We start from the raw sequence: 27,681 nt of genomic DNA, 5'->3' as shown, positions 1-27,681 counted from the left end.
TGAAAAGCTACTTCAGTGTTTTAGACACGTCACTGCTAGCGCTGCTAGTAAGGATGCACGGAGCATGCAGTAATTTCCTTGTTTTTCTGAGTGTGACAGCTTTTACACTTGCTACTGTAGGTGGCAGTGGACTAACAGAGGAGGATGTGTTCCGTAAGCCCTGACTGCTTTGTGGTGGAGTACAACAGGGAGCAAGAAGCTCCTCAGAGAGCTGCCTGTAACGTCTGGAAAGCAGAGCAGTGTTTATAAGGCACCAGCTGACTTGTGAAACGTCTGCTGCAAGTGTTCGACAACTCACTGAAAACATCGCTGGATTTCTGGTGGTTATATATGAGGTCACGTGCACTGTGTGATGCTGTATTCAGCATAAGGTAATTATCTGAGACCTCCTAAGGATGACAGTCACTAGCCACAGGGTGGGAAGTTGGCTGCTCCCTTAGAAACAGCAATTACGACCTGAGTGTATTAATTTTCAGCAAACACACACTTTTAAAGGGAATATGCATACCTGAACTTTCAAAAGGGCAGATTTATGATCACTGAGAGAATCAGAAGGAGGAAAAAAGCAGGCAAATAAAAATCAGGAGTACCTTTAACATGAAATTTGATGTTTGTGCTGCGGAGCACAACCATGGCTGCTGCCTGTGTCAGGGGAGAGGCCCTGGGGTGCAGACCCTGTTTGTGGCTGTGTGCAGGTCCAAGCAGCCCAGCAGAAAAGTGCTGGCGGTGGGCACACTGCTCTCCTGCTGCACCTGCTGGAGGAATGGAAAGAGGCATTCAGATCCTGGCTGCCCATCTTTGCACTGGAGTTAACTTCACATTAAGTTAATGCAAAAACCAGGAGATGCTGAGACTGTTGGATGGCTCCTTAAAAATACCAGAGTTCTGAGGGATCACACGGTAGCCTGAAAACCCATCACTTCCCCTGTTTGTTTGCCTTGGGTCCCCTTTTCCCAGACTCCAGCTGTTCCCAGCCAAGCTAGAGGAGCTGCCCTGGTTATCACCTCTGTTGGGATGTGGATTGGGAATTTGACTTTCTACTTACCCCAGCAATTAGGAGGCTGCCCTGAAAGGCCAAGTGTCAGACACTCTTTGTAGGAGTTTGTGAAACGCAAAGGGAAAAAAAAAAGAGATGGAGAGGAAATGAGGTCTCACCAGAAGGGCGAAGCTGCAGCTTATCATAGATTTTAAAAGAAAATGGGAGGGCAGCCTTTGAATGAAAATGTGGAAGGATTAGCCAGGGCAATTTGACTCAGCTAGCAGGGATGTTTAGTATGGCTTGAAACCTCGGTTATCTCTCCGAAACGTAACGGTAATGGAGAAAGTCCCTGCCATAGGAATGTGCTGCTGTCCTGCCCAAGTCTGCTTCATAAGAAAAGCTTTCACAAGATCGATAGCCCTTCCCTTCCCTTCCCTTCCCTTCCCTTCCCTTCCCTTCCCTTCCCTTCCCTTCCCTTCCCTTCCCTTCCCTTCCCTTCCCTTCCCTTCCCTTCCCTTCCCTTCCCTTCCCTTCCCTTCCCTTCCCTTCCCTTCCCTTCCCTTCCCTTCCCTTCCCTTCCCTTCCCTTCCCTTCCCTTCCCTTCCCTTATGTTAATGAAACAAACTGTCACCATGTACATAAGGTGTTTTGTCTCCTCAGTCTGTGCTGCTACTCAGGCAGGAGGAATAAAGTGACAGCTTGACAGACTTTGTATCTGTTACAGCTTGTACAGACATAAACGCAGCAAGACAGCATGCACAAGGTATCACAGGGTGGGGAGGAGCCAGGTCTGAATGTTCACGAAGACGGACACCCTATAACCATGAGAAGAAAGTGGCTGAGACCAATCTGGCTCATCCAATTCTGATCCAAGTCACCCTTGGTGCTCTGTGCCCGGTGCTGGCACTGGTGAGTCCGTGCCCCTGCCATTTTTACTCCCCTCTAAGCTCTTGTTTGTTTGTTTTGTTAGGAGTGTTTACAGAAGTGAAAGGTGCCAGCCCATCTGCAGGCCAAGGGGAAGGCCTGTGAGGCTGGGTGACCTCAGAGCTGGCCTCGCGCAGGGTGGCAGGGGCGCCTGATACCTCAGCCTCAGTGATGGACAGCCCGATGCTGCTGCTGAGTCCAGCAGGCCCCAATCCCCACAGAATCACAGGGCGTTGAGGTGGGAAGCCACCTCCGGGGGCCACGTTGTCTAACCCTCCTGCTCAAGCAGGGACACCCAGAGCAGGTTGCCTGGGAACACGCTTTTGAATATGAACTCCTCCAAGGAAGGAGACTCCACAACCTCCTGGGGCAAGGTTCACCTTGTCTGTGGCCCTTGGGCTCCCTGCCCAGCCACACAAACGCACATAGGAGTCCTCCCACCAGCGGTGGGCTCAGCCAGCACCTTGGTTTGTTCAGCCTAAAGAAGAAGAGGCAGAGGTGGCCTCATCACAGCCTACAGCTTCCTCACAACAGGGAGCGGAGAGGTAGGTGCTGATCGCTTCTCTCTGGTGAACCCGGGGTCAGCATGGAGCTGTGTCAGCAGAGGCTCAGGTTGGATATTAGGAAAAGGTTCTTCACCAAGAGGGTGGTCAGGGACTAGAAGAGGCTCCTAAGGGAAGTGGTCACAGCACCAAACCCAGCGGAGTTCAAGAAGCATTTGGATAATGCTTTCAGACACATGGTTTAATTTTGGGGTGGTCCTGTGTGGAGCCAGGAGTTGGACTCAATGATCCTTGTGGGTCCCTTCCAACTTGGGATATTCTGTGATTCTGTGTTATATACAGTTCAAAAAAAAGGATTATGCCACATTATCACCGCCTTTCTCTGGGAGATGTGCTACTGAGATGCCCGTGAGGAAGGGCCGGGGCTAATGCACTTCACCAGGGCACAGGAGAGGAAGGAGGCAGCCTGTTTCATCCAGGGCTATAGTTATAGGACTATATACTTGCCTTGCTGCCTGCCCACCCTGACGGTGCACTGCTGCAGCTCACACAGAGAGCGGCATCGCTTGCCTCTCAGATGAGTTTCTGGAATTTCTCCTTGTAAAGGTACTAGCTTATACCCTGCAGAAGCACGGGGAGGAGTGGCGGTGGTGTGTCCTCCACACCACTCAGCCCTGTGCCTGCCTGCACGAGCAGATAATCTTATCATGAGCAGGCAGAGACACACACGTAAGCGGGCTGTTACTGGGTGCAGGTTTGTACGAGCTGGACACTGGGATATGTTCAGAAATATCACTGATTTTTTCCCTCTGCTTTCACACCTAGGAATAACTATAAGCAAACACATGGATATTTTAATAATTATATTTTATTGTTTCCTTGTTGTTGAAAGCAATTAAGACTAGAAAAAATAGCCCTTAATTGAAAAAACTGTAATACACAATCAGAAAAATATGGGCCTGATTCTACAAACTGCTACTTGTGCAAGCAAACCATAGTCATGGTTTGTAACATGCCTATTGACATCAGGACTCTAAATTCTGCCTAAAACTGTGCCAAGCCCTAGGTACAGGGATGAAAAATATTACCCTTTGAGTTCCGGACAATATCATATGTACATTTATATATAAGTATACATACATACAATACATACGCACATATATATAAATTCCTTTGAGCTCTGGACAATATTCTATGTACTTATATGTATGTATGTAGACAATATGTATATATACAATATGCATGTATACAATACCTGTTTGTATACTACATATATGTATGTGTGTGATACATGTGTATACATGTGTGTATACAATATATACATGTAAGTGCTTCTGCTCTGCAATCCACAATAAACATGACTTGGACAGACAAGGACCAAAACTTACAAAGCACTGGGAGCTGAGGAACTGAGAGTCAAACCCAGGTGGGACTTCTGCACCTGACAATGATCATTGTCCTTGCCTTTTGGCTGCAGCTGTGTGCAATACCCCGGGGTAGGGACTGAGATAACCTGGAAGCAGCTCCACCGAATCCAGCAAGGTGTAAGTCACACAGGTTTGGCTGAGGATGGATGCTCCTCTGAGCCCACTGGTGTCACAAGTCCTGTCCATCCATCTGCCCCTCACACCAGTGCCGCACCATTTGCCATGCAGCTGCACTTCTCGATGATCATGTTGGGAAACTCAGCTGCCTCGATCTCGGTGCGGTTGCCCCTCCTGACCAGGTACATGACGGGGAGCGAGGAGGTCTCGGCCACAGCGCAGGCACGCTCCCCAGCCCCCAAGTGCTGCAGGGACCTGGGGGGCTGCAGGCAGCCCCCCTGGCACCGGTAAGCCTGGTACCCAGCTGGCTCAATGACCCAGTACTGTGTCCAGGAGAGCTCACGGAAGCTGATGTAGTGCTTCTGACGGCAGCAGGTGGACTTCCCCGTCACCACGCCATCCTTGCAGTCCCCGGGGCCCCTGTGTGTGAAGCAAGAAACAACAGGAAATCAGGAAGGCTGATGGCAGAGGCTGGCCCTGAGTCACGATGCTTGGACCATGCTCAGGTTTGCTTTGAAAAGTCAGGCAACAAAGTGAGAACGGTAACTCAGGGTCAAGGTTGCACAGATTTTGGTTTCATACTCACCCATAGTCTTCCAAGTCGAGGGTATAAACCACCAGCTCGGGCTTGCCCATGGCTTTGTCCCTGGGGTCCTGCGAGGTGAAGCGCACCGCTTTGGCCACCTCCGAGGCATAACTGCCTACTCGCTCCCCCTCAATCCAGACCTGCAGGACCATGGGCTCCTGCCTCTTGTTTCGCAGCCAGTAATGCACAGCCTGTGTCACGTCAAAGTTCTTCCAGCCCGACTCTCGCACTGGAACCAGCCTGCCCGTCAGAGAAAAGCTGGTCAGATAAAGCCTGGGCTCATGGTGCTGTTGTTGCCACCGAGTAATTTGCTCCCTGTGCGTTGTCATGTGCCTCAGTTGCACGATAACTTGCTGAGCAGCTCTGGGCAAGCACCCACAGCAATTAACTAACTGAAAGAAGCACACAAAGCATGCAAGTCTAGCAGACACCAAAGGGAAAAACAAAAACCCTTGTGTGTGCCTGTTCCAGGGTATTCATTCATGCAGTGCAGGGCTATATGCAGCATCAGTGCTCATGACAGCAGCCTGCTAAACTTAACTACTCCCACCTGCACCTGTCCTAGCTGTATTAGGGCCACAAGTCCCTGCCCACCCAAAAAGTTGGTTTGATGTCTAATTCTGCCTTCAAGGGTTGTAAAGCTTTCAAAAGCTTTAGACTGCAGAAACAGATGCTTTTTGCATAATTTACATATTGAAAGCAGCTAATGAAGTGGCCAATGGAAAGACTATCAGCAGCCAGTAACCCCTGTGAGTTAGATTGAGAGGTAAGCAAGTCAGATGGAGACTGTCAGAGGGGAAGACCATCATCTGACACAGAAATGCTTCGCTTTAATGCATCATCGCATATTGCAGGCTTAACCTTATACCTGCTCTTATCAGCTTGTTCTGGCCTTAGAGGCCACACAGCCCAGTTCTACAGATGTACCCACGCCGGACAGAGGCACACCCGGTGGCACCTGTCCCCTTCCCAGGGGACTGACACCCCATAACCTACCGGGAGTCGATCAGGGAGGTCCTGTTGGTACCATCACGCTGCCGTTGCACCCAGTAGACACTGACTCTGGCGTTGGAGACAGGCCTGTGAGACTGCTTAGCAGGTAGGTTTGCCCTGTCCAAGGGCTTCTTGAAAAGTTTCAGCTCGGCCATTGTCACCTCACTGTTTATCGGTATTCTCCCCTCCATGTCAAAGACGAGGTTCTGGCGTGTGGGGTCAGGATAGAGGACGTCTCCCCCAACGTCTGCACACATTTTGGACAAAAAAAGACAGTCTGTCATTGCCACCCTCTGTACCTCATCCACAATTATCATCACAACACACTCCTTGCATGCTCCCAAAATGATCCCTTGTGGCAGACAGCCACTAAACACACCTTTTCTAATGTATACCTGAATCAATGTCTTGCAAATGCCCTAATTCTTCTTCTAGGTCTAAGCCTCTGCAACTTGGCAACGATGGAAAGAAATCTATATAATTCACCCCTAATGGAGCAAACACCCAAAGGTGTGCATCCCTTTGTGCCAGCAGCATGTGTGAAAGCAGCAAACTGCACAAATTGCAATGAAAAAGTGTCTTCCTTTGCTGCCCAGGATGCTATGTGTGTCTTTTAAAAGTAAAGCAAGCTTGAAGTGTCCTTGCACAGCCTGTTGTGTCTGCACAGCAGATTTCCTTGTGGATAATTTTCCCAAGCAAAATAAAAGGACCAGGGTGAGTGAAATATCCTCAAAAGACATACCACACCTGTTTCCTACAAGAACGAGAAGAGGACTTTCTGGAGCTTTGACTAAAAAACTGCAAGGTTTGCACTTTCCACTAACAATTTATTTGTTTATTTATTTATTTTTTCATCTGCCCCAAATGCTTCCTGAGCACTAGGACTTTTCTCTCACATGCCAGCAGCGGTCTGCCCTTTGCCAGGACTGTGGGGTCCCCTCTCCAGCTGTGAGGAGCCACTGACACGTGTTAATCTTTACTCTGCTGCTACGCATATGTTTTCCACCCTACTCCTCTTCAAAGGCAGACCCCAACCTCACCCCCCCCCCCCCGTAGGTTTGCCCCATGTGCAGGGACATTACCTGCATTGCCAGGGATTCCCCTCAGGATGGTGCCCAGGCTCGGCGAGGCGCGGCGCTTCACCCTGTGGCGCTTCAGCATGGAGATATACTTGTTCCTCACGTGCTCTGGGATGACCAGGTCCACCAGGTCTCTCTTATGAAGCTTAGGGACCTCGGAGAGCCCCAGCTGCTTCAGCAGCACCTCCTTGAACTCTTCCTGGGTGAAGGCACAGACTGTGGTGGCCAGGCAGAGCGTGCAGAGCATCTGGGCAAAGCTCGCCTCCATCCTCCTCTGGCAGCAGCCCCGCAGCGGAGAACAGGGATGTCACTGGGGCTGTGGAGTGCTCGCAGGCTGCTGGAGCAGGACAGAGGTTTTATAGCCAGCCTCGTCCCACTGGCACAACAAATTCCACAAGTGGGGATGAAGCAGAGGACTTGAAAGGATCACCCCCCCGCCCCTTGATAGACACATGCCAGTTTAACACCTTCGTGTACCGCCAAGCTGACAGAAGAAGGTTTAGGGGAGCTACCAGATTCCTTCACTGGGAAGAAATTTCCCTGCTTTTTTAACTCCCTGCAAAGTTTTGCCCCCAAATCCCCTGAGCAAGCAGAGTCTCCTGTTCGGTCTAGGTCAGACAGAAAATACATCTGCGGACTGCGTTGCTGTCTGTACTGCACCATACGACTCTTAAAGGAAGCCTCGATCTTTACCCTAGGAGACTTGTTACCTGAAATGGCCAATATCGTTCAGGAGAATAAAGCTACAGCTGAATGTCCATCTTTATGGCAGACATTACAAAAATAATTTATTTTTTTTGGGGGTGGAGGGTAGGTACCACTTTGATCTCTGAGTATATGTATCAAGCATATGAATCGCAGCATTGAGTCATGGTGGTTGAATGGTTTATGGTCTTTTACACCGCCTCTGAATCACAGGAGGTGGAAGACCTACAGGGCTGGCGTTTTGGAAAAATGTTCCATCACTCTTTATGGATTCCTGAGTGCTTAATAATATGTGTGCTTAAGAGAAGATGGCTTTATATACAAGCAGATAATCCCTCAGTGAATGTGAGACACCAGTCTGCTTCTCCAGAACACAGGTAACAGCTGTTGGTGTGTGAGTGGTATCAATAACCACAATGGAGAGCTGTCTCTAGAGAGCAAAGCTGAAGTGGAGGCTGGATTGCGGGGGCTGTTTGTTCTCCTTGAAGTCAGTCTTTAAACTTGAAGCTCACATCCTCTGCTTCCGTGGCCTTTGCTGACATAAAGTGAAGGAATCAATTTTTGAAACCAATCCCAGGAGAAGGGAATTGAAAAAGCAGAACCTGATCGATGGAAGCCTTAAGGAGCACAGCATTAGGGGCAGATTCTCATCCTCTCCAGCAGAAACAAGAAGCTGACCTCATACAAAAGCGCCCTGGAGTAGTTCACCTCTCCTTCAAGCAAGTGTGAGCCGAGGCAGCCTGCTTGGGGCATGGAGGAAAGCAACAGAGCCTGCTGAGAGAGCCTGGCCAACCACCTCTGGTTAGACTGTTTTGCCTTTGGAGCCTCTTAAAGAAAATTGCCTCCTTAAATACGATGAAGTCTCCACTAGATGCTAAAGGGGCACCTTCCTGAGTTGAATTGAATTTTAAGGTGAAAGTGGAAACATGATATAGACTATAAACACATCGGCTGTGCATGGCCCAGGGCAGTGTCTGTTTTAATTCTTTGCGTAGCATCTTTCTAAGAACAAATTATTTTCTGTAATATTAATTCCCAGGGCACTAAAAGCAGTGAAAATTACCCAATTCATTTGACCATCAGCTCTAAGTCGGGACAGAAACTTCTTCTCTTGCAAATAAGAGGGGGGAGGTTTATTTTGCTGACATCTCTGTGACTCTCTTAGCCCCTGAGGAAGGCCCTGCCTGCCCTGCTGCCCCCTCCGGCTGCATCTCCAGCTACGTGGCACGTCACCGACTGGCACAGCGTTATGCTGGTACACGTTGATGTTGTGAGAGTCGTCACCTGGAAAAAATTACAGTTCATGCATTCGTAGCGGTCTCTCTTAAAACATGTCATAAGACCTAATCCTGCAAACCTCTGTCCAATTAGTCTTTATTTCTGGATCTGGATGTGACTTCTCCTGTGGCTGATGTCTGAACTGCCAGGATGAAATCTCTTCCCTGTCTAATGTTTATTGGATGGTGATTTATGGACTTCACACGTAAAATAAATTTTTTTGAGCAAATAGTTGAAGCTCAGCTAAGAAGCAAACAGAGGATGTGGATTGCAGACTTTTCACAGGAGAGTGATTATCCGGTCCAATTGGTGGATTTGCCATTCTCCCTTTGCCATGCAAACAAGAAAAGTCAGGAATTTTATAGTAGCTCTATTTGTGTAATGTGTATTAGAATCTCCACGGTGCATTCAAGGAATCAGAGTATTTACAGGGGCTGTAGGGCACCAAGTCCCAGGAACTTACAGTTTTAATGAAAGCCAGGACCTGTTGAAGGGAGAACCTCTATACTTAAGCTTTAAATTTAGTTTCAAACTGGGCATATCTATGCAATGATTTTGGTAAATAAATCTAATGGCTTACAAGAGAAAGTGTGAAAGGCTTAGCATAATTACATAGCCATTATCCTGGGACACAGGAATGTTTCAAACACATTTTCAGTGTGCCAGTGAGGATCTGAATACTTAATTTTTCAAGATTTGAATTTGCATGGGCGTAATTATTTTGTATTACAGCTGGGCCCATATTAGAATGGCCTTTGCTTGGGTGATGTGAAAGGCCACAGTTTTTTTGTGCTCCAAGAAATGCCCTGATTAGTTCAACAGGCTTTTTATATAGAGATGTGAATACATCTCTACACTGATTTACTGATTTTGGTCTTTTTCGTTTGTTTGTTTGTTTTGATTTTTTTTTTCTGCACAAAGTCTGTGTCTTTTGAGTCTAGAAGTACAGAAATAAAAAGTGTTAAGATGCAGGTGTGAACTTGCCAAATTAAAGAAGAATTCAAGTAGAGGTTCTGTTTCTGACTCTTATACAGAAGTCCCTCTCGGTGCAAGCACAGCTGTGGGATGGCAATGCATCCCCCGCCAGGGAGGCAGCCCTGCGTTTTGATGTTGCCTTTATGCAAGGAGAGAAGGGCAGTGGATGCCTTGTTCCCATCTGCGTGGCTTCAGGACAGCACAGGTTGCGGACGGTTTGGTCATCGTAGGACAGCTGCAGCCCTTCTGCACAAGATCTGCTCAACAACCCAGATGGGAACTGCAGCTTCTTGTTTGGAGGATGTGCTTTCAGCTGGGTCAGCAAGTTGCTGTGGGTCACGAGCCAGCTATTCCTTAGATTGGCAAATACTGGTTCCTGTTCTCAAAAATGGAAAAAAAAAAAAAAGAAAAAAAAAGTGGTAAGCCCTAAATCATTTTCTTTTCTTCCTCAGAAGCAAGACCTCTGAGAAATTTGAGAAATTCCTCTACTGCAAAAAGGGAGTGAGCAGGCCAGAGGGTCATTATCTTATTTGTCTGCCACTTTAAATCCAAACACCACCAACCACCGGCCTGGTCTAGAAATTCTCTGACCTGTGTAATACTTGTTTCTTGAAAATGGCATATATCTGCTGAAAGATACTGGTGAACTGTCTTCCCAGAGTAGTGGCTTTCCTTCTACTGCTTCTAGGGATAGCTGCTCTTTCATTAGGGCAGGGATAGCTTGCACAGTGCAAAGAGCTAGGGGAACAGCACCCAGGGCCAGTACGGCTCACTGAAGTCTGCATGAGCGCTCCCCACAGCATCATCCTGCTGTGCAAAATCTGGCACAGAAAAATTTCCTAAGATTGTTTAACAAGGAGAACTGCAGAGTCCTGCACCTGGGGAGGAACAACCCGAGGCACCAGGACATGCTGGTCCTGACACCAGGCACGGGGCCCTCAGCTCAAGAAGGACGTGGAAGTATTAGAAGGAGTCCAGAGGAGGGCCACCAAGATGATCAAGGAGCTGGAGCACCTCTCCTACACAAACAGGCGGAGGGGGTTGGGGTTGTTCAGCTTGGAGAAGAGAAGGCTCCAGGGAGACCTTACAGCGCCAGAGAGTTTGTGGAGTCTCTGGATGTGGTCCTGGGCAACCTGCTCTAGGTGTCCTTGCTTGGGGAGTGGTGGTGGTGGACCCGATGACCTTTAGAGGTTCCCTTCCCAACGTCAGCCATTCTGTTATTCTGTGATATGGCCTGATAGCACCAGACATACAGCTTTTATCTGGCTTCCAGTGCCAGACTGAAAACTGCATAGCTGCTCAGAGCAGAGGGTTGATCTGCACTGAACTCACTTTTCAGATTCTGATTTCTTCTAAAAATTCATCCATGTTAATTTTTGTGCCAAAAGGCTTTGTGCTAGATCAGGTGTCGTTTGACTTACCCTGCAATTCCATGTGTCCCCAGCCACCCTGCCCCTAGGGAGCATAAAATCATAAAATAGGCAGTTATGGCAGCATTGCAAGCTCTAACACAACTCTGGGAAACACAACGTAGAGTCCGACGGCTGACCTGAGCCATGGTTACTCTGACCTGACGGCACCCAGATCTCACAGCAAAGACACAGCAACCACAGCCTCGGTGCCCAGCATTTGCTCTGCCAGTTTCCATGGTGAGTTTTGCGGTGCATCATTTGCTTGAGCTATACAGAAATCATCCAGTTCATTGCATCTAGGTGAGGACGTGAGTCTGCTCATGGGGAAGAAAAGCTTTTCCTTATCACCAGCCTAGGCCAGGGTGCATTGGCTATTTCCAATCAAAATGCCTTGCAATGCTCCGTTGGGTTCCCTCTCACAAGTGATGGTGGTGAAGCCCCAGACAATAACGGGTATGATGTTCCCTTATGCTGGGAGTGCAGTTATCTCACAACGTATCCAATATAGTAAATGCCCCATTTCATTTGAGACAGGTTGCAAACCTGGTTCTTATCTTGAGTTCAGTTATAAATTCCTGTAACTTCGGTGATATATGACTTCGATTGCACTGACTCGCAACACACCTTCCTTAAGCAGCCTTCTGCTTTTACTTACAGGCTTGATCTGCTCAAATGGCCCAGACAAAAGGACATCTGTTAGAAGAGGAATGGATAAAATGCCCAAAGAAGTCCCACCATGCCCTTGCTCAGCTGGTATCAGCTGGCTTGCTCTCAGGGTTTGTGTTGGCAGCGTTTGCAAAGTGCCAGTGTTCTGGCAGAAAAGAGCTCTCTGAGAATTATCTTTTTTTTTTTTTTTTTTCCCCTACAGAAAAGCCAACACAACTGTTTAAATACAGCTTTTTCTGTCCCTTCAGCAGTCTCCTCCCCGCTGCCCTCATCTATGCTTTGTTTGTAGCTGGGGCAGCAGGATTTGTGACCACTCTATGACAGCTACAAAAAAAAGCTACTGGGAAAAACACTGGCATTTAGCAAATACTGTTGAATTAGATAAATAAGCATATGTCTATAATTTGTTTGCTTTACACCACCATATATATTATTTAAGAATGTCTCAAAAGCTGAGAAATAGCTGTATTTTGTAGGAGCACCACTTAATTTTCTAATAAAAAACATTTATTTGCTGAGTTAAAATGCTGTTTTTTGTTTGTTTGTTTGTTTGTTTTTTTCCCTCCTTAGAGTTGTGTGTTTACACTGTCAAAGCTGGTCACCTGTTTTTAAGAGTATGTTTTTGCTGACTTGGTGATGCAAGTGAGAATCCACCTCTGGGCTGGGTAGTGATGGAGAAGCTCTGAGAGGGAGGAGAGCTGTGCTAGCCTGCTGCTCATACGGCTGCCTTAAGAACACCCTCGCCTGTACGACCCGCTTCACTCCCATACAGCCAAGTGCTCCTGGTGAGACCCAGCACAGGGAGCATTCACGTCCTGATGCATGTTCTGCATCCCTTGTAGTCCTGTGCCAAGTCTTGTAGCAAGCGGCCTTCCAGTTCGTTAGAAACACGCGTGTTTTCCTGTCACACTCACAGACTTGGAATACTATTCATGTTGCATCTGTGGCAGTGAGTAGCCTGGCTTCATTATGGATTGTATTTCCTTTAGTTAATTTTTACTCTTATAACTTTCGCTTCACTAAATGCTTTTCCCTCTTGTGCTGTGAAGAGAAAACTAATAACTTTTTCCCCACTCAGAGAAAGAGTAACGCTGTGTTCCAGAAGCCATACTTTATTACCAGGAGAAGCTGTAAAAGCAGAAATATTATGAACTACATGTTAATGAAAATTGAATAATTTGCGTTACTAACTTTGCTGGAGGATGTTTTTTTTCTCTGTAGGCCAAAAATTAACATGAAAGGCCAAGAGGAGTGAGATCTAAAATGAACCTCTTCCACTATGTACTGTGAGTGGTCGTGCAAAATAGTCATTTGTTAGTTTAGTGCAAAAAAGAAAAAGGCTATTCCCTGCATGGAAAACCATAAAAACCAGTACAAGACTGTAGAAGACACAATTAGACCACAGTACTCACAGAGAAGACAAATTGAACTGATAAATACTTTAGACTTCACTCATTTGGTACATCCAATAAATTGTGGAGTAACTGCTCAAAGGCTTCCTTCCGTTAGTCCTCAGTAAAATACATACTTGCTCAGTGAAATACATATTTGCTAAGGCACCGTCCAATTTAATGTTAAATTAACATTAACTTGTTAATGACTTAAATTAACATTAACTTGGACAGTGCCTTAGCAAGTATATTGCCAAAAAAAAAAAAAAGATATCTCCAACAGCAAGAAATTGAGCTAAACTACTTGTAGATTTGTTTTCTGTCTCTAACATCTGCTGCTGAAGCAATGTTGGGGCTATTGCACTCAGCAGGTTTTACACTGTGGAACCTAGATGGATTCAGTTTCAAAATAATCACTTGCAGATGGCTTTTTTCCTTGATGTTTACAGCGCATTAGCTCTGTGATCAAAAGGACGATAAAGTGGAATTCAGAATGGGTCCAGCAGCACCACCAGACCTGGGTGAGCTGGTGGGAAGTATGAGAGATTTTTGGTAGAGTCAGGAGATTCAAGAAGGACAAAACAATCTAAAAATGATGATAGGGATCAGACTGTAATCCCTCATCTTGATCCTTAACATTAATTCCTTTAAAACAGAAAGAGACAGACTTTATTTGCTGCAAACTTTGCATCATACAGCACTGTTTCTTTCTCTTCAGTGTTCTGCCATCTCTTCTGAGAATGGCCTCAAAGGACTATATAGTATTTATTCTAAATGCATTTTAAAAGATTTTATATCTGTTAAAAAATTTCAAGTGGTTAACGTTAACTCATTTTACCCTTCTGTCTAGACTGTGTACCTCGGTACATCTTTGAGAATCACATAATAACTAATATTAAAATAGCCCCCTAATTTTCTTTTGCCTTCAAACAGTGCTGCAATGTTCTGAAAGGAGGGCGTGCAGGTCAAATGCCTCTACTCAAGCAGTTACTATAAAGCTGTTTTCACTTAAGTACTTATTATTGTTATAGTGTTTTTTTAAACTATTTTCTGTATGTTATTACTTTTTAATAAAAAAGACTTCAGTATGAAAGAACTGGAGAAAACACAGTTCTTTGTGTATTTGATTCCAAAACAGAACACAAAGGGGTATTTTACTTCATGTCAGAGGTTAAATTATGTAATTTCCTGCCATGTACCCATATCTATGTAAACAAAGGGTATAAAGTCTTGGATTTAACATGGCCCTTGTGAAGAGTAAAATAAAGTTGTGTGACCTGACTAGTTTTAATCCTTTTAGCATTTATACTACAGGACCCTGGGAGATGCATTGTGTTCATTTGATTTTAAAAGGGAATCTAGCCACACTTGGCCAGATCACTTGAAGCGTGAAACACAAACTTCAGGTTTTTGTTTTTTTCTTACCTAGCCATTTGCTTTCTTAAATGCATTAATCCAGGTATGGCCAACATTTACACATAGCAATCAAATGCATTTCTGAACCTTAATTTTAGATTCAACACAAGATTTTGCAGGAAATGCCACACACTCAAACCTCATATCTGTAAGCTTTCCAGGCTGAATAACTTAGTAAAGACATGGTGACTAAAATTTGCGCTATTTATGCAGCATGGCTGTTAGTTTCAGCAGTCACCAGTATAGAACCCAGAGTCTTCCAGCAAATCACGTGTGCGGAAAAGATTTTCAAAGGCATAAAAAGGAACTCAAAGCCCATCTTTCATTGATTTGTGCAAAACTGGGGTGATTGTCCCTCTTCTCTGCTTTGATTCTAAAAGAGAGAAAAGGATATTTTACCTCTGTGACAGCAAAACTAGAAATAAAGTACTACAAGCAGAGCAGAGACATAGGTAACCTGGAATTCATTGGAAGTACTTACTCAGTTTGACCAGATCAGTTAGAACACCTCAACAACAGACTAGAAGAAAATGGTGTTTTCAATAAAGTTCAGGTTCTGCAAGTCCAGCGCAGGGAATTTGAAAATCATGCTGTGCAGCAGATTTGGAAGACTGGCTCCCCAGACACCTTGGAGATTGCATTGCTTGGTTTGTTCTCAGTCCCTTGTGATATGAAAGCTTACCTCTGGACTTCACTGTGTTCCCAGGCTGGACAACTCTTAAATGTATGCTGTCCTTAATAAGCAAAGGCTCAGATGCATAATGGAACATGAAAATATGTTATTGCCTTGGCTTGCCTTTGCAACTGGTCCAGAAACCACAACAGTTACAGAACACAGTTGTCCTGTTTCCTTAGAAAAGTGGATGAGAACTGATTTCTTAACAATATTTCATGTCCTCAGAGAAATATTCTCACTATGATAATTTGAATAATAAGTTCAAGGTCTTATACTGACATACAAAATCCTTCTAATCATTACAGGAACTATGGCGAAAACGAACTACGGCACAAAGGAACTACGATCAACCTGGCCTGCCCTTCCTCAGGGCAGTTGGTCATTTTGGGCCTTAAACCTCAGGTTTGCTCCTCTCGGAGCTCTGTGTGCCGCAGTGCCAGCTTGCACCTACCCTCTCAGCTGTGTCCATACAACTGCATGTGGGGCAGCGCCAGGAACTAATACAGAAAGTGTAAAATCAAAGGTGCTGTGAAAGCAGGAATAGCCTGCTCTCCTGCTGCCACAAGGCACAGACATTCCTCCTGCCCCGGATCCTGTCTTGCACTAGGACCTGCTTTTAACTCCTCCCAAATTAATTCTGATCACTCACCTCATTATAATCCGGTATATAATCTGCACATATAAGCATCTGCTTTACTGGGACTGTGCAGAATGTCAACAGGAAGGGAGAGTTGAAGAGATTTGGGCTCTCCTCCCAGTTCTGTCCCTGAGTCAGTATAATGACCTTGAACAAATTGCTTTGGCCAATATTTTCAAGTCCCTATTTAGTCCCTAAGATAAATAACATGATTTTCAAAGGTACCAGCCAACCACAGCTTCTATCAACAAAATTCTAATCACCAATAGACTAAAACAATTACAGTACATACACTAGTAAAACAAGTGATACAATTCTTGTCAGCTGTTACTGTGTCTTTACAGTGAGGAAAATTCTCCATTGATCCGTAGATTACCTGTGTGTTTAAGCCCGGTAGGCAGTGACAAGATGACTTTCCATTTTTACAAGATCAGGAGCACTCTTACTCGCAAGAAAATGTTAAATGTGCCGTGTACAGCTGGAAGGGTTGCAAGAGAATACCTTTATATTCTTTGCATACATTTGAAAGGCGAAAGATGGAAAAACAATAAATTGATTAGGAGAAATAAAATCATCACAAAAAAGGAGATGTGAGAAAGAACGAATGGGAAGATGAAATAAACCACTACAGAAAGAGGAAGGAAAGAATGGATAGGGAGGGATGAGAGTGGGAAAGCCAGAGGGTATGGTGATCGTACGTCCAAGAGGTGATGACACGCTAAGGACTGTCCTGTATTTAGGCAACTCCTCTGTCTCCCTAGAACTGGAGGGGCCATAAGGTACCCCAAAGAACCCACAACGCACCCGCAGTGTGCCTTGAGTGGCAGTCATGCACCTGAACTGGTTAGATGCCGCTGCACACCACACAAACTCTACCCAAGCCAGGCCCTGGATGCGGGATCTTTCTGCATGGAAACAGCCACAGTGCCATCGGTCGTGGCTGTTTGCCACCGTGACAGCTGTTCGCAGCTTCCCGCTTAAGGTACTTGGCATTCTGTCACCAACTTGCACCAGACACTTGCACCTGACCCCCTGCTTGGGCTCACCAGGATCATCCAGCTGCCATTATTGCCCCCCGTGCTCACCTGCTGCAGCGTCAATGTGCAAAGGAGCCAAGCCACCACTACAGTGCAAAGTGCAACAGGGACTTTCTGTGCTCTTCGCAAAACAAAACTCTGAAATTAACAAATCGGGCCTAATGGCTGAGTCACACAAATCCACAGAGATAATTATTGGTGCAAACTCCCAGGCGTTACACTATGCTATAAAGCGTAACTCTTAGTTTGGCTGCTTCTAATCTGCTTTGAGTTAGCCTGAGATGAAAATAAAGTCAAAGCTCTTTGAAATCCTCACAGGCTGCACTCAGACTTTTTTTTTTCTTTTTTTTTTTTTCCCCATCTTTAAATCCAGGAGTTGGAAGGGGGAGTTTGCACCCAAGGAAAATAAAGACCACTCATTTTAAATGTTCTTTCAAAAATATTTAATCCAGGTTTCTATTTAAATATATTCCTACTTTTAAAATGTCATTATTTAAATTATAACCATCTACATTAAGGCTTAAGCTTTTGACATTTAAAAATGTTGTAAATTACATTTATAATTCAAGCAGTGTGCTTGATACTGACCTTTTAAGGCAAGCCAAGCCAGTGAACTAGACAGGGCCATGATGTCAGCCTTGGAGTCCAGTTCAGAAGGATGAAAGCTGAGGATCTCCATGGACTCTGCGGATGTACTGTGGATGAAGCAGTCCACCCAGTTCATTCTTGCTCCAAGTTGTCAAACTGATTAGTATTTGGAAAAAAAAAAATGGGAAAACTAGTTTTCTTCTTCTGATCTATTTTGATTAAAAACAGGATTTGAGAGGTTAATCGACAACAAATTACTTTCAATCCATCTTGGGGATACAGGTTCCAGCACATCCTCCTGTCTTGGCCCTCCAATAGTTTAGACTGCAAGATCTCCTGGAGCATTTTCTGGCTCCTGTGCAAGCAATTGCCCAGTTTTCTGCTCAAGGGAAAATATGCTAATGTCTATCCAGGTCTTACCCCAGCGCTGTTGCAACAAGAGTTGTTTTGTATGATCAGGACAGCTGTGGAGCATAGAAACAAGGACACTAGACTGCTTTGCTAAAGCTAACATGTATTGTACCCAGGGACAGCAAAACATTACAAGCTGTAAGTGGTTGGTGGTATCATCACCGATGATATTATCAGGCTGGTGATAAATACACCTGCCTCCTGGTTCACCTAAACCAAACACGTGGCCAGGTGCTGTCCTCTTCAGTGGAAGAGACCAGGATGTGACAGATGGTTTCTCTGCCTCCCTCTCTCTCCCAGGGAGCTGCCTTAATTATAGTTGGTGCTACACTACCTATGCATTAACTCCTTTCAGACTCTATATACACAAGGTTAATGCATGGATAGATATTAACATAATATGTAAAGTTAGAAAACAATGAAGTCATCCATGTTTCAGGGCTCCTTGTCCTAGTTTTATACCAAAATATGTCACTTCAGCAATGGTCTCATTTCAACATCCTAATAATAAACCTAAAAATTCTATATATCAACAATCGATTCTCCACAGCTGCATCTACCCACAAAACAAAGGTTTGAAATCTCACGCTGAAATCTCACACCGGTGAGTGACGAGGAATTCCATGCATTGCCCTGTGGCAAGGCATGGGCCTGTCTTGGCCCAGGTAGGACTACAGCAAGGTTTGACAGTGTTCACAGCTGAGGTATCAGTACAGAACACAAGGAACACACCCAGGGACTCCTGTTTATACATAACAAGGACGATAAAAACAATGATCTCAAAGCACAAAGTAGGAACAATACCTCACTGTTTAATAAATCACATTTAAATGCAGAAAACATTGTTATAAGCTTACTCCCCGCCCCATACATTTCTCACATACTTTTCAGAATTGCTGTTTTAGATTCAAGTCATTTGTACATTTCAGTACACTTCCAGCTTTCATCCAAATATAACTTGAGAAAGATCATGAGAAAAATATATCGTGCTCAACCACCAACACCAAGGCTTCATGTACCATGTCCTATCTGTAAATAATGTAAAAGAAAAATAAGGCAAATTTCTATTACATGTTGCTAGATATATTTGGTTAAATGGTTTGTATAATAATGAGTTCTCTTGATTAATAAAAATGCATTCAATCCTTAATGCAAGGCTAGTTTTACCTTGAAAATCAATATTATCTATGAATGAGAAGCAACACTAAGAATTAAAAAGGACAGAGAGAAATCAAGTGTAATTAACAAATTTAAATCTGCACTTGCTGCTTGCTTATTTGTATTATGATTAGAGTTCATGTAAATCTGTCTATCTATCTAGATTTTTCTATTTGTTTTTATTGCGCACATTTAAATGCTCACATCTTTCAAAAAGAAATGCCCACACTAAGTCCTTTGGTATATCGAGATTTGCAAACAGATTGCTAGATGAAAGCAAAGATTAAAAGGTAACAATAAGCTGCCAGGCTAGAAACCTGAATTAAATCCATTAAGATAGATTTGAATAAGCAAATAAGTAAGGAACAGCAAGCTGAGCTGAAGGTTTTCTTCAGAGAGCAGCAAAAGTAACCACTTCAAGAGCTGCCACACATGGTGAAGCACCAGGCCACCTCATACTCGGTCCAGAGACTATTGATGTTTTGTTGGAAGTTCACCCATTTAGGGAAGTCCTGCTGTGATAAATCAAACCTAAAGTGACAGGCCAGTTCTTCAGCCATAAGGTCATTTAATAAAGCACCTTTGCCTGAGGGTATAACTCAAGTAAGGGAACAGTCCCACACATAAGTGTAAATACTTCGCACGCTTGTTCAACTTAGTGCTAAAGAGCAGTTGAGATGGATATGGAGCACGCAAAGTACAATAAAGATGGAAGAACTTTAAATTCTGTTGACCTTCTCTGAGGCTGGATTCCATCTGCTCTAGCAACGTAATTAAAAGTTTGCTAACTAATGACAGTATGTGGCTTTTGTCACCAAAAGAACAGACAGTGGTAAACAAACCCCTATTTACAAGAGGTAGAGAGAAGGGAGATGTGACTGCTGCTGAAATTAGAGGTAAACAAAATCACACCTCCTAGCTAAAGAGCCTGTCTAGACAGAGGAGGAAAAAAAAAAAAAGACAAAAACTTGATTTATTCTTGTGAGAAAGAGAGGGGAAAATGATTTTGCAGCTGGGCGAAAATCTTCAGAACCAAGAATGTCAAGCCAGTGATGTCAAAACCACTGAACATCACCTAATTTACACCATAGAATAAGACAGTCTAGCCATAGCAAGGCCTCTGTAATTCTGGAAAATAAGACAAGAATAAAAAGTACAAACAGCTTAGAAAACCAGTGAGAAAATCAACCAAATGGGTTTTCATCCTAAAAGTGTAAGAGCTGCCTGGAAACATGCACTAGGGCTTCACCTACATGGTAGATCTAGTCTGCTATAGCCATGTCAGTAAGACTTAATTTCAAAAAGAAAAAAAAAGTTATAAGTATTCCACTTTTAATTCCTGATTGAAGAATTATTGAATTATTACATGAAAAGTTATTCCAGAAAATCCAGGATAGAATAATTATTCTAATATACTCACACCAAACAGCTTTCCCACCAACTTAGCCCTAAGTAGAAGACGATGAGTTTTTAAGCAGAAACCATTAACACCATTCAACAATAATGCACGTCTTTATTCCAGCATGAATCCGAGCCACTCTGCTTTAAGTTGAGGACTTCTATGCCATTTTCTAACTAACATAAATGTTCATGGCCAATTTAAAATCCCAGATTATCTGCATTTATCTACAATTATTCTACCCTAAAATTTCTCTTAGTTATTGCATATAACTGGGACTTTTTCCCTTTTTGCAGGACAGAGTGGCGGAAGGCACACAGTGCATATACATCTGCTGTGAACTGCACAGGCATTCCTGAAAAATGAGACAGGGATTTGACAGAGAAGCAATTCTTCCCATACAGAGTAATAAAATGGCAGGGAGCAGGATAGTGGGCATTGCATGCAGGGACCTAAAAACACAGAGTTTGAATACACACAGAGTTGAAGATGGAGAGGCAATAACGGGATTGCCAACTAGAGGAGTTGGCTTTTAGGCAGCTCAGATGCTAATTTCTTTTAAACATAAAAGTTGAAAGATGACCGAGTACTGGCCTGAGATTTTGACTAGTGTAACATGAGATTGAATCTTCCAGCGCCTTGATGATTTAGGTGCATCAACTGACTGTTGAGGGAACACTAAAATAAAAGGTAGAGAAGCAGCGGACAGTGGGGCCTTGCTGCACTGCATTTCTAGCCTGTTGGCTGGAAGCAATTCAGTTCCATAAAGTAGAGGGTGTCCTTGTAGGTGGCTGGAAATCATTCTCATCCCAGCCCTATCATAGACACAGTAACTTAAACACCCTAGGTCTGGTGCTCTCTTCTCTTCTCTTCTCTTCTCTTCTCTTCTCTTCTCTTCTCTTCTCTTCTCTTCTCTTCTCTTCTCTTCTCTTCTCTTCTCTTCTCTTCTCTTCTCTTCTCTTCTCTTCTCTTCTCTCTTCTCCCTTTTTTCTTTTCTTTTCTTTTCTTTTCTTTTCTTTTCTTTTCTTTTCTTTTCTTTTCTTTTCTTTTCTTTTCTTTTCTTTTTTCTTTTTTTTCTTTTTTCTTTCCTTTCCTTTCTTCTTTTTTCTATTTTCTTTCTTTCCTTCCTTCCTTTTCCTTTTCCTTTTCATTTTCCTTCCTTCTTTTTCTTTTGTTCGTTCTTTCGGTTGTTCGTTCTTTCTTCCTTTTTTATTTCTTTTCCTCTCCAATGTACAACATTTAAACACTATTTCTGTGTTTATAGACGCATTGAGACAAGAGGCTTTGAATATTTCACAGAACATTCATATTACCACTATTACTGAATTTATTTCAGAGCTACCCATCTTGGCATACAGCCTGCTTCACTAGCACCTGCGCTCACCCCCTGTATCTGACTGGGATTTGTGAAATTCAGTGTCCCTCTTGAAATCCCACCTCTGTTCCTCCTTTTCTGCTAAAAAGAATGGAATTAAAAAAAAATAAATCTCTTTGGGGATCTCATTTTTTGCAAAGGCCAAAAATCCCTGTCACGGAGGCACAAAATGGTTGCCTCCCAAACATAGCGCTGTAGCTCACACTAACATTAAAACTTAAATATCGTGAAGCAGTTAAAAAATGTTTTAGGCCTCAGCAGAGATTTTTGTCTTTAGGAACCAGTATAAAATTTTCATAGATATGCCATGAATGCCTAAAATAGCTGTTGTAAGCCACAACAGATGATATTTAAGCACTGTTAGATAAGCAGAAAAGTTGTCTTCTAATCTTTTAAGGGCAATTCTGTCATATCCTGTTTTTTTTTTTTCTCCATGTTTTTTTCTGATCCTGGGAGTAAACACAGCTCACAGCACACCTCGCGGCTACTCCCATGGCCAAACAAACCCTGCTGGCTACAGCTGTGTGCCTGCGTCTCCCAGCTGCCACGTAACATTCGTTGCAGCACTACGGAAGAAGAGGAATCGCGACGGTACGAGCAGCTGCGCCCCTTCTCTGAGGGCAGCGCCTCAGGGTCTGGGAAACATGACAGGGAAGAGGCGGGCGGCAGCAGCTCCCCCGCCAGGCGGCGAGGCCGCCCCGTCCTGTCAGGCAGCGGGGCACCAACCGCCGCCGGCCGCCACGCGCCCGCCGCCCGTTGCCCGCGCGGCCCCGCCCGCTGCCGCCGCTGCCCGAGGCACGCATGCGCGGCCCCGGGGACTTGCTGCTGGGGCTCGTAGCCGGGGCCGGGGCGGCGCGGCGGGGAGCGGTGCGGTGCAGGTAGAGGGGAGGGGGCGAGCCGCTGCCCTCAGCCCGGCCCTTCTGGGGAAGGGGCTGTCGCCTGCGGGGCTTTTACTGCCTGCCGGCAGGGGCTGGCGGGGCCCCGGGCTTGGGGCGGGGGGGGCCGGGCAGCCCCGGGGGCGCCGCCGTCCTGTGGGGAGAGGCGTCGCGGGGCGAGGCGTGTGGCCCCGCGGGTCCCCTTCGGCCGAAAGCAGAGGGAGGGAGGCGAGCCAGGAGCACGGGGGCCGGCTCCTCGCGTCAGTTGCGAGCCTCACGAGCCTGGGTTTACCCCGTGTGGCGCTCGGGGAAACCGGCGCTGGGGCTGCCAGGCTGGCGCAGGGTCCCTGCCGCAGTGAGGGGACGGCAGGGTGGCGGGGTGTGCTCGCCGCTGCGCAGCTCCCCCTGCGGGAGGTGTTGCTGCGCCCTTCGTCCTAGCGACTGCCTTCTTCAAAAGCCTGCAGAGTTGGAAGCCGTCTGTGACGAGATGCAGCGTGTTACTTTAACTCGCAGTCTCTGTAGCTGGCGTGGCAAAAGTTTCCGAAGTTTGTTAAAAAAGACCTGTTCGTTTGTCAGCGCTAGATTTCAGTCCTTAGAAAGCAAGGATAGAATTATGGCACAATTAAGTGTTTTTTTCACAGCACACCTGTCAGCCGAGACAGAATCCTTCCCCTACCTCTCCCAGTGTCATGCAGTCCACCACTTAGTAAATTCTACTTTGGGAGAAGTATTCTCCATGGTGGTTTTATTATTATTATTATTATTATTATTTTGCTCTTTAGAGGGAGACTTTGAGCTTAATCGTATTCTTCTTTTGTTTTGTTTTCAGCATCTGGAACAGTGTTGCCATGTGCGCCCTTCTTGTAGAGGCATGATATCCCAAAAGTAGTGTTCCTGGACCTGTGATGAGGACCTACAATCTTTGATTTCAAAGGATAAAGTTTTTTGGGGTATGCTTTCTTTATGAATTTATCAGTCAATTTGTGTTCTACATGAAGCACGCTTTTGTCCCAAGTAGATAAGAACGATGAAGTTTATAAGATCCAAGAAAAGAAGTGTTTGAAGTGGAAAGTCCCAAAGTAAGTGGGCAACTGTCTGCACTGATTTAAGAAAAAAACAAAACCAAACAAAACCCAAAAAACAGTGTTGTATCAGTAGCTAAATCTTGCCTGATCTTGTATGTTACTAATTTATCTGAGCAAGTCAGTTGACTAAAATGAGGTATATGGCTGTCTCGCAGAAAATTGGAAATACTCTGTTCTTTCATGGTAATGATATATTGTAATTACTGTGCTGCTCTCCTAGTTAAACTCTCCAACTGAAAAGGAAAATATTCCAAGAACAGAGAAAGAGGAGCATGTGTATTTGGGTAGTAATTTTTTTTCTGGGGAATTAGTGGCAAATTTGTTAATAATCTCAAGGTTTTGGATTCAAACACTTGGATTCAAAGTTCACAAGCTAGTGTAATCACACATGCTCATCAACTAGGAGCCATCTTTGAACTTTTATAGTTTGTTGGAATATTTAATGCCCTGTGTTACTTCTAGAATCAGAATCCAGCCTGAAAGTAGTTTAGTGTTGTAAGTTAGATAAGAGAGGAGTTTGTGTGTTCTTCTGTAGCCTTGCTCAGATGTCTGCACAGACTGTGGTTGGTTAGATGTCTGGAATTCTTGCTAGGGCACTGCTAACAACTGAGTCTACTGAATAACTGAGTTACTGCAAAAATATTTCTCAGATGAAGAGGAATGATTTATTAAATGTGACTTCTTTTCCAAAGTAGTTTCCTTGTCGAACCTCCCTGTGTTTCCTGTACTTATAATGATAGTACGTCTCACAAATATCAGGAGGGCTTCTCACATGGTTGTTTCTCTTTTCTTTTTATTAAGGGAGAGAGAAAATGAGCCTTTCTTTGTTCCTGGGTTTTGGACATTCTCATCTAGCCTACTACTGGAATAGAAGTGTACCTTTCAACTCAACAAATGAGACATACTGCTACAGCACAGCCCGGGGCAGCACGGTGCTCCAGGGAGTAACTTTTGGTGGAATCCCAACTGTCCTGCTGCTTGATGTAACCTGCTTTGTTGTAAGACCAGTTTCTATTTCATGTATTGAAAATATTAGGGCCATCTCAAAAGTTAGACATAGAATTCTGCACAGTTTTTATCAGGTAGCAATTTGTTTCCAAGAACCTTTAGAATAATAAATGTGTTAAGGCTGTCCTGAGAACTTCAAGGTAGTTTGCTTTCAAGTATTGGTAAAAGCTCACATGTAAGCGGGATGATGATGTCACTGTATGTTGGATGTGTAGGTGTAGAGAGAGTGCAGTATGATGGGGTCTGTATTTAGAATCATGGTGGGCTTTGTAGTGGTAGCTCAGTTTTCTATGTTTTGTCTTAATGGCAAGATCATTTTTTCCCTTACTCTGGATTTAACTCCTGAGTACCTTTTTCAGAAAGGGAACACTGCTACTAAATTGTTTATCCAGAGGAAAACATCTTGATTGTTTTACAAGAAGAGATACAATATGGAAAATCTGTCGCTTCAGAGATTTTTGAATTAGATTTTGTGAAGCTGTCGAAGAAATAGCGTACTGATCAGCTCAGTCTGGACAAAAGGAGAAACAAGACTATCTGCTGGTCTGGAGGCTCCAAGGCAGGCCTGAGACTCCAATAAAATTTGTGGTTATTTCAATGAGTTTGGTTGGTCTTACTGGTCTTAAGCCACCAGAAAAACAGAACTGTAGACCTGCAAATGGGCCTGATAAGTAAGGTTTCTGGTAATGAAATGAGACTGAGGGAATCACAGTTCCTGAATTCTAGAAGGCCACTGTGGGGAAACTTAAAACTACCTCTGTGAGGTCTGAGATGATAGTTCCATATGAACTAGAGGATGTTCCTGAAAGTTACACAGTGACATTGAATAATATTTTGTTGGACTATTTGGGGGGATATTTTCTGAGCTGTGGTTGTATTTTAAAGATGCTGAGTCTCTTCTTTTGAGTTCCTTTCTGTTGTACTCTCCTCTTAAATGGCATTAGGAAAAGTTAGCTGCTGTGTAGAAGACTTTTCTCTTTTTCAGGTACTGAGGACTGCAATTTATTTAGCAACTCCTATATTCCTCCTATGTTTATGACATTTTTATTGCAAATACCCTAAAAAAGTGTCAGTTGATGTAATTCTGAATATTATTTTCTAGGCTGGTTTCCTAAGGAAGTGAGGTTTATGTATTGCACTGTCCACCCATTTGTCTGCCAGTTCCTCCTAATAACCGCAGAACATATCAGCCAATTTCAACCAATTTCAGAGACTCTGGTAGATTTGTCGTCATTGAAATTTCTGGGTTCCTGAAGTGTAATGGACAGATAAAAGAGAAAGATCTGAATTTGCATTTCCTGTTGGGGGGAAAGCTATTACAAGAAGGTTTTATTTATTGTGAAATGCGGAAATGAGCTGGGTAATCTTGACATTTATCCTGGCTGGCCAGTCAGTACTTGCATAGCTTGAAATAAGTTGCGTTACTGGCACTGCTTTCTAGCCAAACAGGTATGGGATGTAGGAGGGGCTAGAAGGTGAGAGTGTAGGTGTTAACATATGTTTAGGGAACTGGCTTTGTTAGTTCTGCATCATTGCTTCATACAGAGCAAGGTCTTTTTAAGAAATTAAAAAAAAATCCTATGCATCTGTGAAATAAATAGTGATTTTTTTCTTGTTTTCTTAGCCTCTTTCAAAATGTGAAAATATAGGGGGGAGAGCAAAAATACATTGGAGAGATCAACCATAAGTTTCTGGGGTTTGAGTTATAATAATGTATTAATTATTACTGAGAAGGATAAAGAATAATTCTCATACTTGAGAAAATAGTTGACCCCCCTTACAGCTGGTTACACCACTGTTTAAAAAAAATAAATTCATTTAAAGTCTTCCATTGTAGTTTTGTGTGGGACTAAAGAAAAATGGTAAAGGTGTATTTATGAAAGTTTTGACTTTCTGTCAATTACTACTTGCTAGTTTTCCTGACTGTTACAAGCCTTTATCAGTATTCAGTTTGGAAATACTACGTTCAGAATTCTTCCTTCATAAATTAGAAAAGGAAAGTAGCAGTTCTGGCCCTTGAGTCCCAGACAAGTTGGCTTAAGAGCTAGGACAGCATTTTTGACACTACCTGTAGAATAACAGTTATGAAAATGAAAATAAATATTCAAAGATCTTTCTTTTTCTTTTCTAGATTTTCATGTTTTTGTTTTCCACTATAAGAAAGAGATTCTGGGACTATGGTCGTGTTGCTCTCGTGTCAGAAACTGAAAGGTAAAAAGATATACAATTGGACTGATTTCTTGAAACCTGTGGGGGACTGTGGAAGTAAGTAGAGTAAATAGGGCTTAAATTACATGAATTTTCATCAATTAGATGTGCTTGTAATCACATACATATTTATTAAAAATGTCGTCGTGCTGCTTTGTTTGAAATACAGAGTTCTACTCACAGAGTTCCTCTTTGCAGTGTCAGTTAATAAAACTGTGTTTGCCATTGTCATTGTGAATTTCATTCTGCTGTTGTGGGTTAAGGAAGTGGACGTAAGAAAAAAGAATAGGCTGCTTGTCTGCTAGCAAGTCACATAAGTGCTTGTTAATGTTTACAGTGTTTCTGCAATAGAAGGATATTAACTCGTTTTTATCCTGGTTCAGGCCTAGTATCTTCCCAGAGCTCCCTATGCAGATTGTATCATAATAAGTCTGAAGAGTTTCAAAAAAAAAAAAAAAAAAGTCTTGTTATGAGTTTCTGAAATTCTTCGCTGATTTTTTTTTTAGTGATAACTGCATCTGAGCTTTTTATTTGTTTTAAATATTATTTCTACAAGGTGATCTCTTGAGGTGTTTAAAAGCTAGTCATATGTTTATGAAGTGGGTGAACTTTACCAGTGAGACTCTTGCTGGTATTAATGTTATATCTAAGTTGTGGTAATCTGCAATTAAGCAAAAGGAAGTGGCTCAAAGTGTGGTTTTCTTAGGCTGTATCCATGTACAAGTGTGAAAAGTGGATGCAGCAAAAAAGATGAACAATAACTGAGACAGCAT

The 27,681-nt window shown here is 43.8% G+C and overlaps 2 protein-coding genes across 2 annotated transcripts in view; one reads left to right on the top strand and one right to left on the bottom strand.

Annotated features, from left to right (window-relative positions):
* Nucleotides 1-1,707: 1,707 nt before the first annotated feature.
* On the bottom strand, nt 1,708-17,539 carry LOC310897518 (left-right determination factor 1-like). Its single transcript, XM_083831202.1, has 5 exons — nt 17,390-17,539; nt 6,612-9,942; nt 5,533-5,776; nt 4,537-4,776; nt 1,708-4,370 (listed from the first exon to the last, which is right to left on the bottom strand). The coding sequence occupies exons 2-5, from the start codon at nt 6,874-6,876 to the stop codon at nt 4,031-4,033; spliced, it is 1,089 nt and encodes a 362-aa protein (XP_083687328.1). The 5' UTR covers nt 6,877-9,942; nt 17,390-17,539; the 3' UTR covers nt 1,708-4,030.
* A 4,838-nt stretch (nt 17,540-22,377) lies between these two features.
* TMEM63A (transmembrane protein 63A) overlaps nt 22,378-27,681 on the top strand; it is a 29,393-nt gene continuing 24,089 nt past the window's right edge. Inside the window, exons 1-4 of the mRNA XM_083831200.1 lie at nt 22,378-22,610; nt 23,437-23,557; nt 24,494-24,690; nt 26,832-26,911. Coding sequence (XP_083687326.1) covers nt 24,505-24,690; nt 26,832-26,911 — 266 coding nt within the window. The 5' untranslated portion in view covers nt 22,378-22,610; nt 23,437-23,557; nt 24,494-24,504. The remainder of the gene's footprint in view (nt 22,611-23,436; nt 23,558-24,493; nt 24,691-26,831; nt 26,912-27,681) is intronic.

The sequence above is a fragment of the Anser anser genome, assembly GCF_964211835.1.
Source record: "Anser anser genome assembly, chromosome: 3".
Lineage (NCBI taxonomy): Eukaryota > Metazoa > Chordata > Aves > Anseriformes > Anatidae > Anser > Anser anser.
The sequence above is the reverse complement of the archived record's forward strand: the minus strand, read 5'-3'. Positions and strand labels throughout refer to the sequence as shown.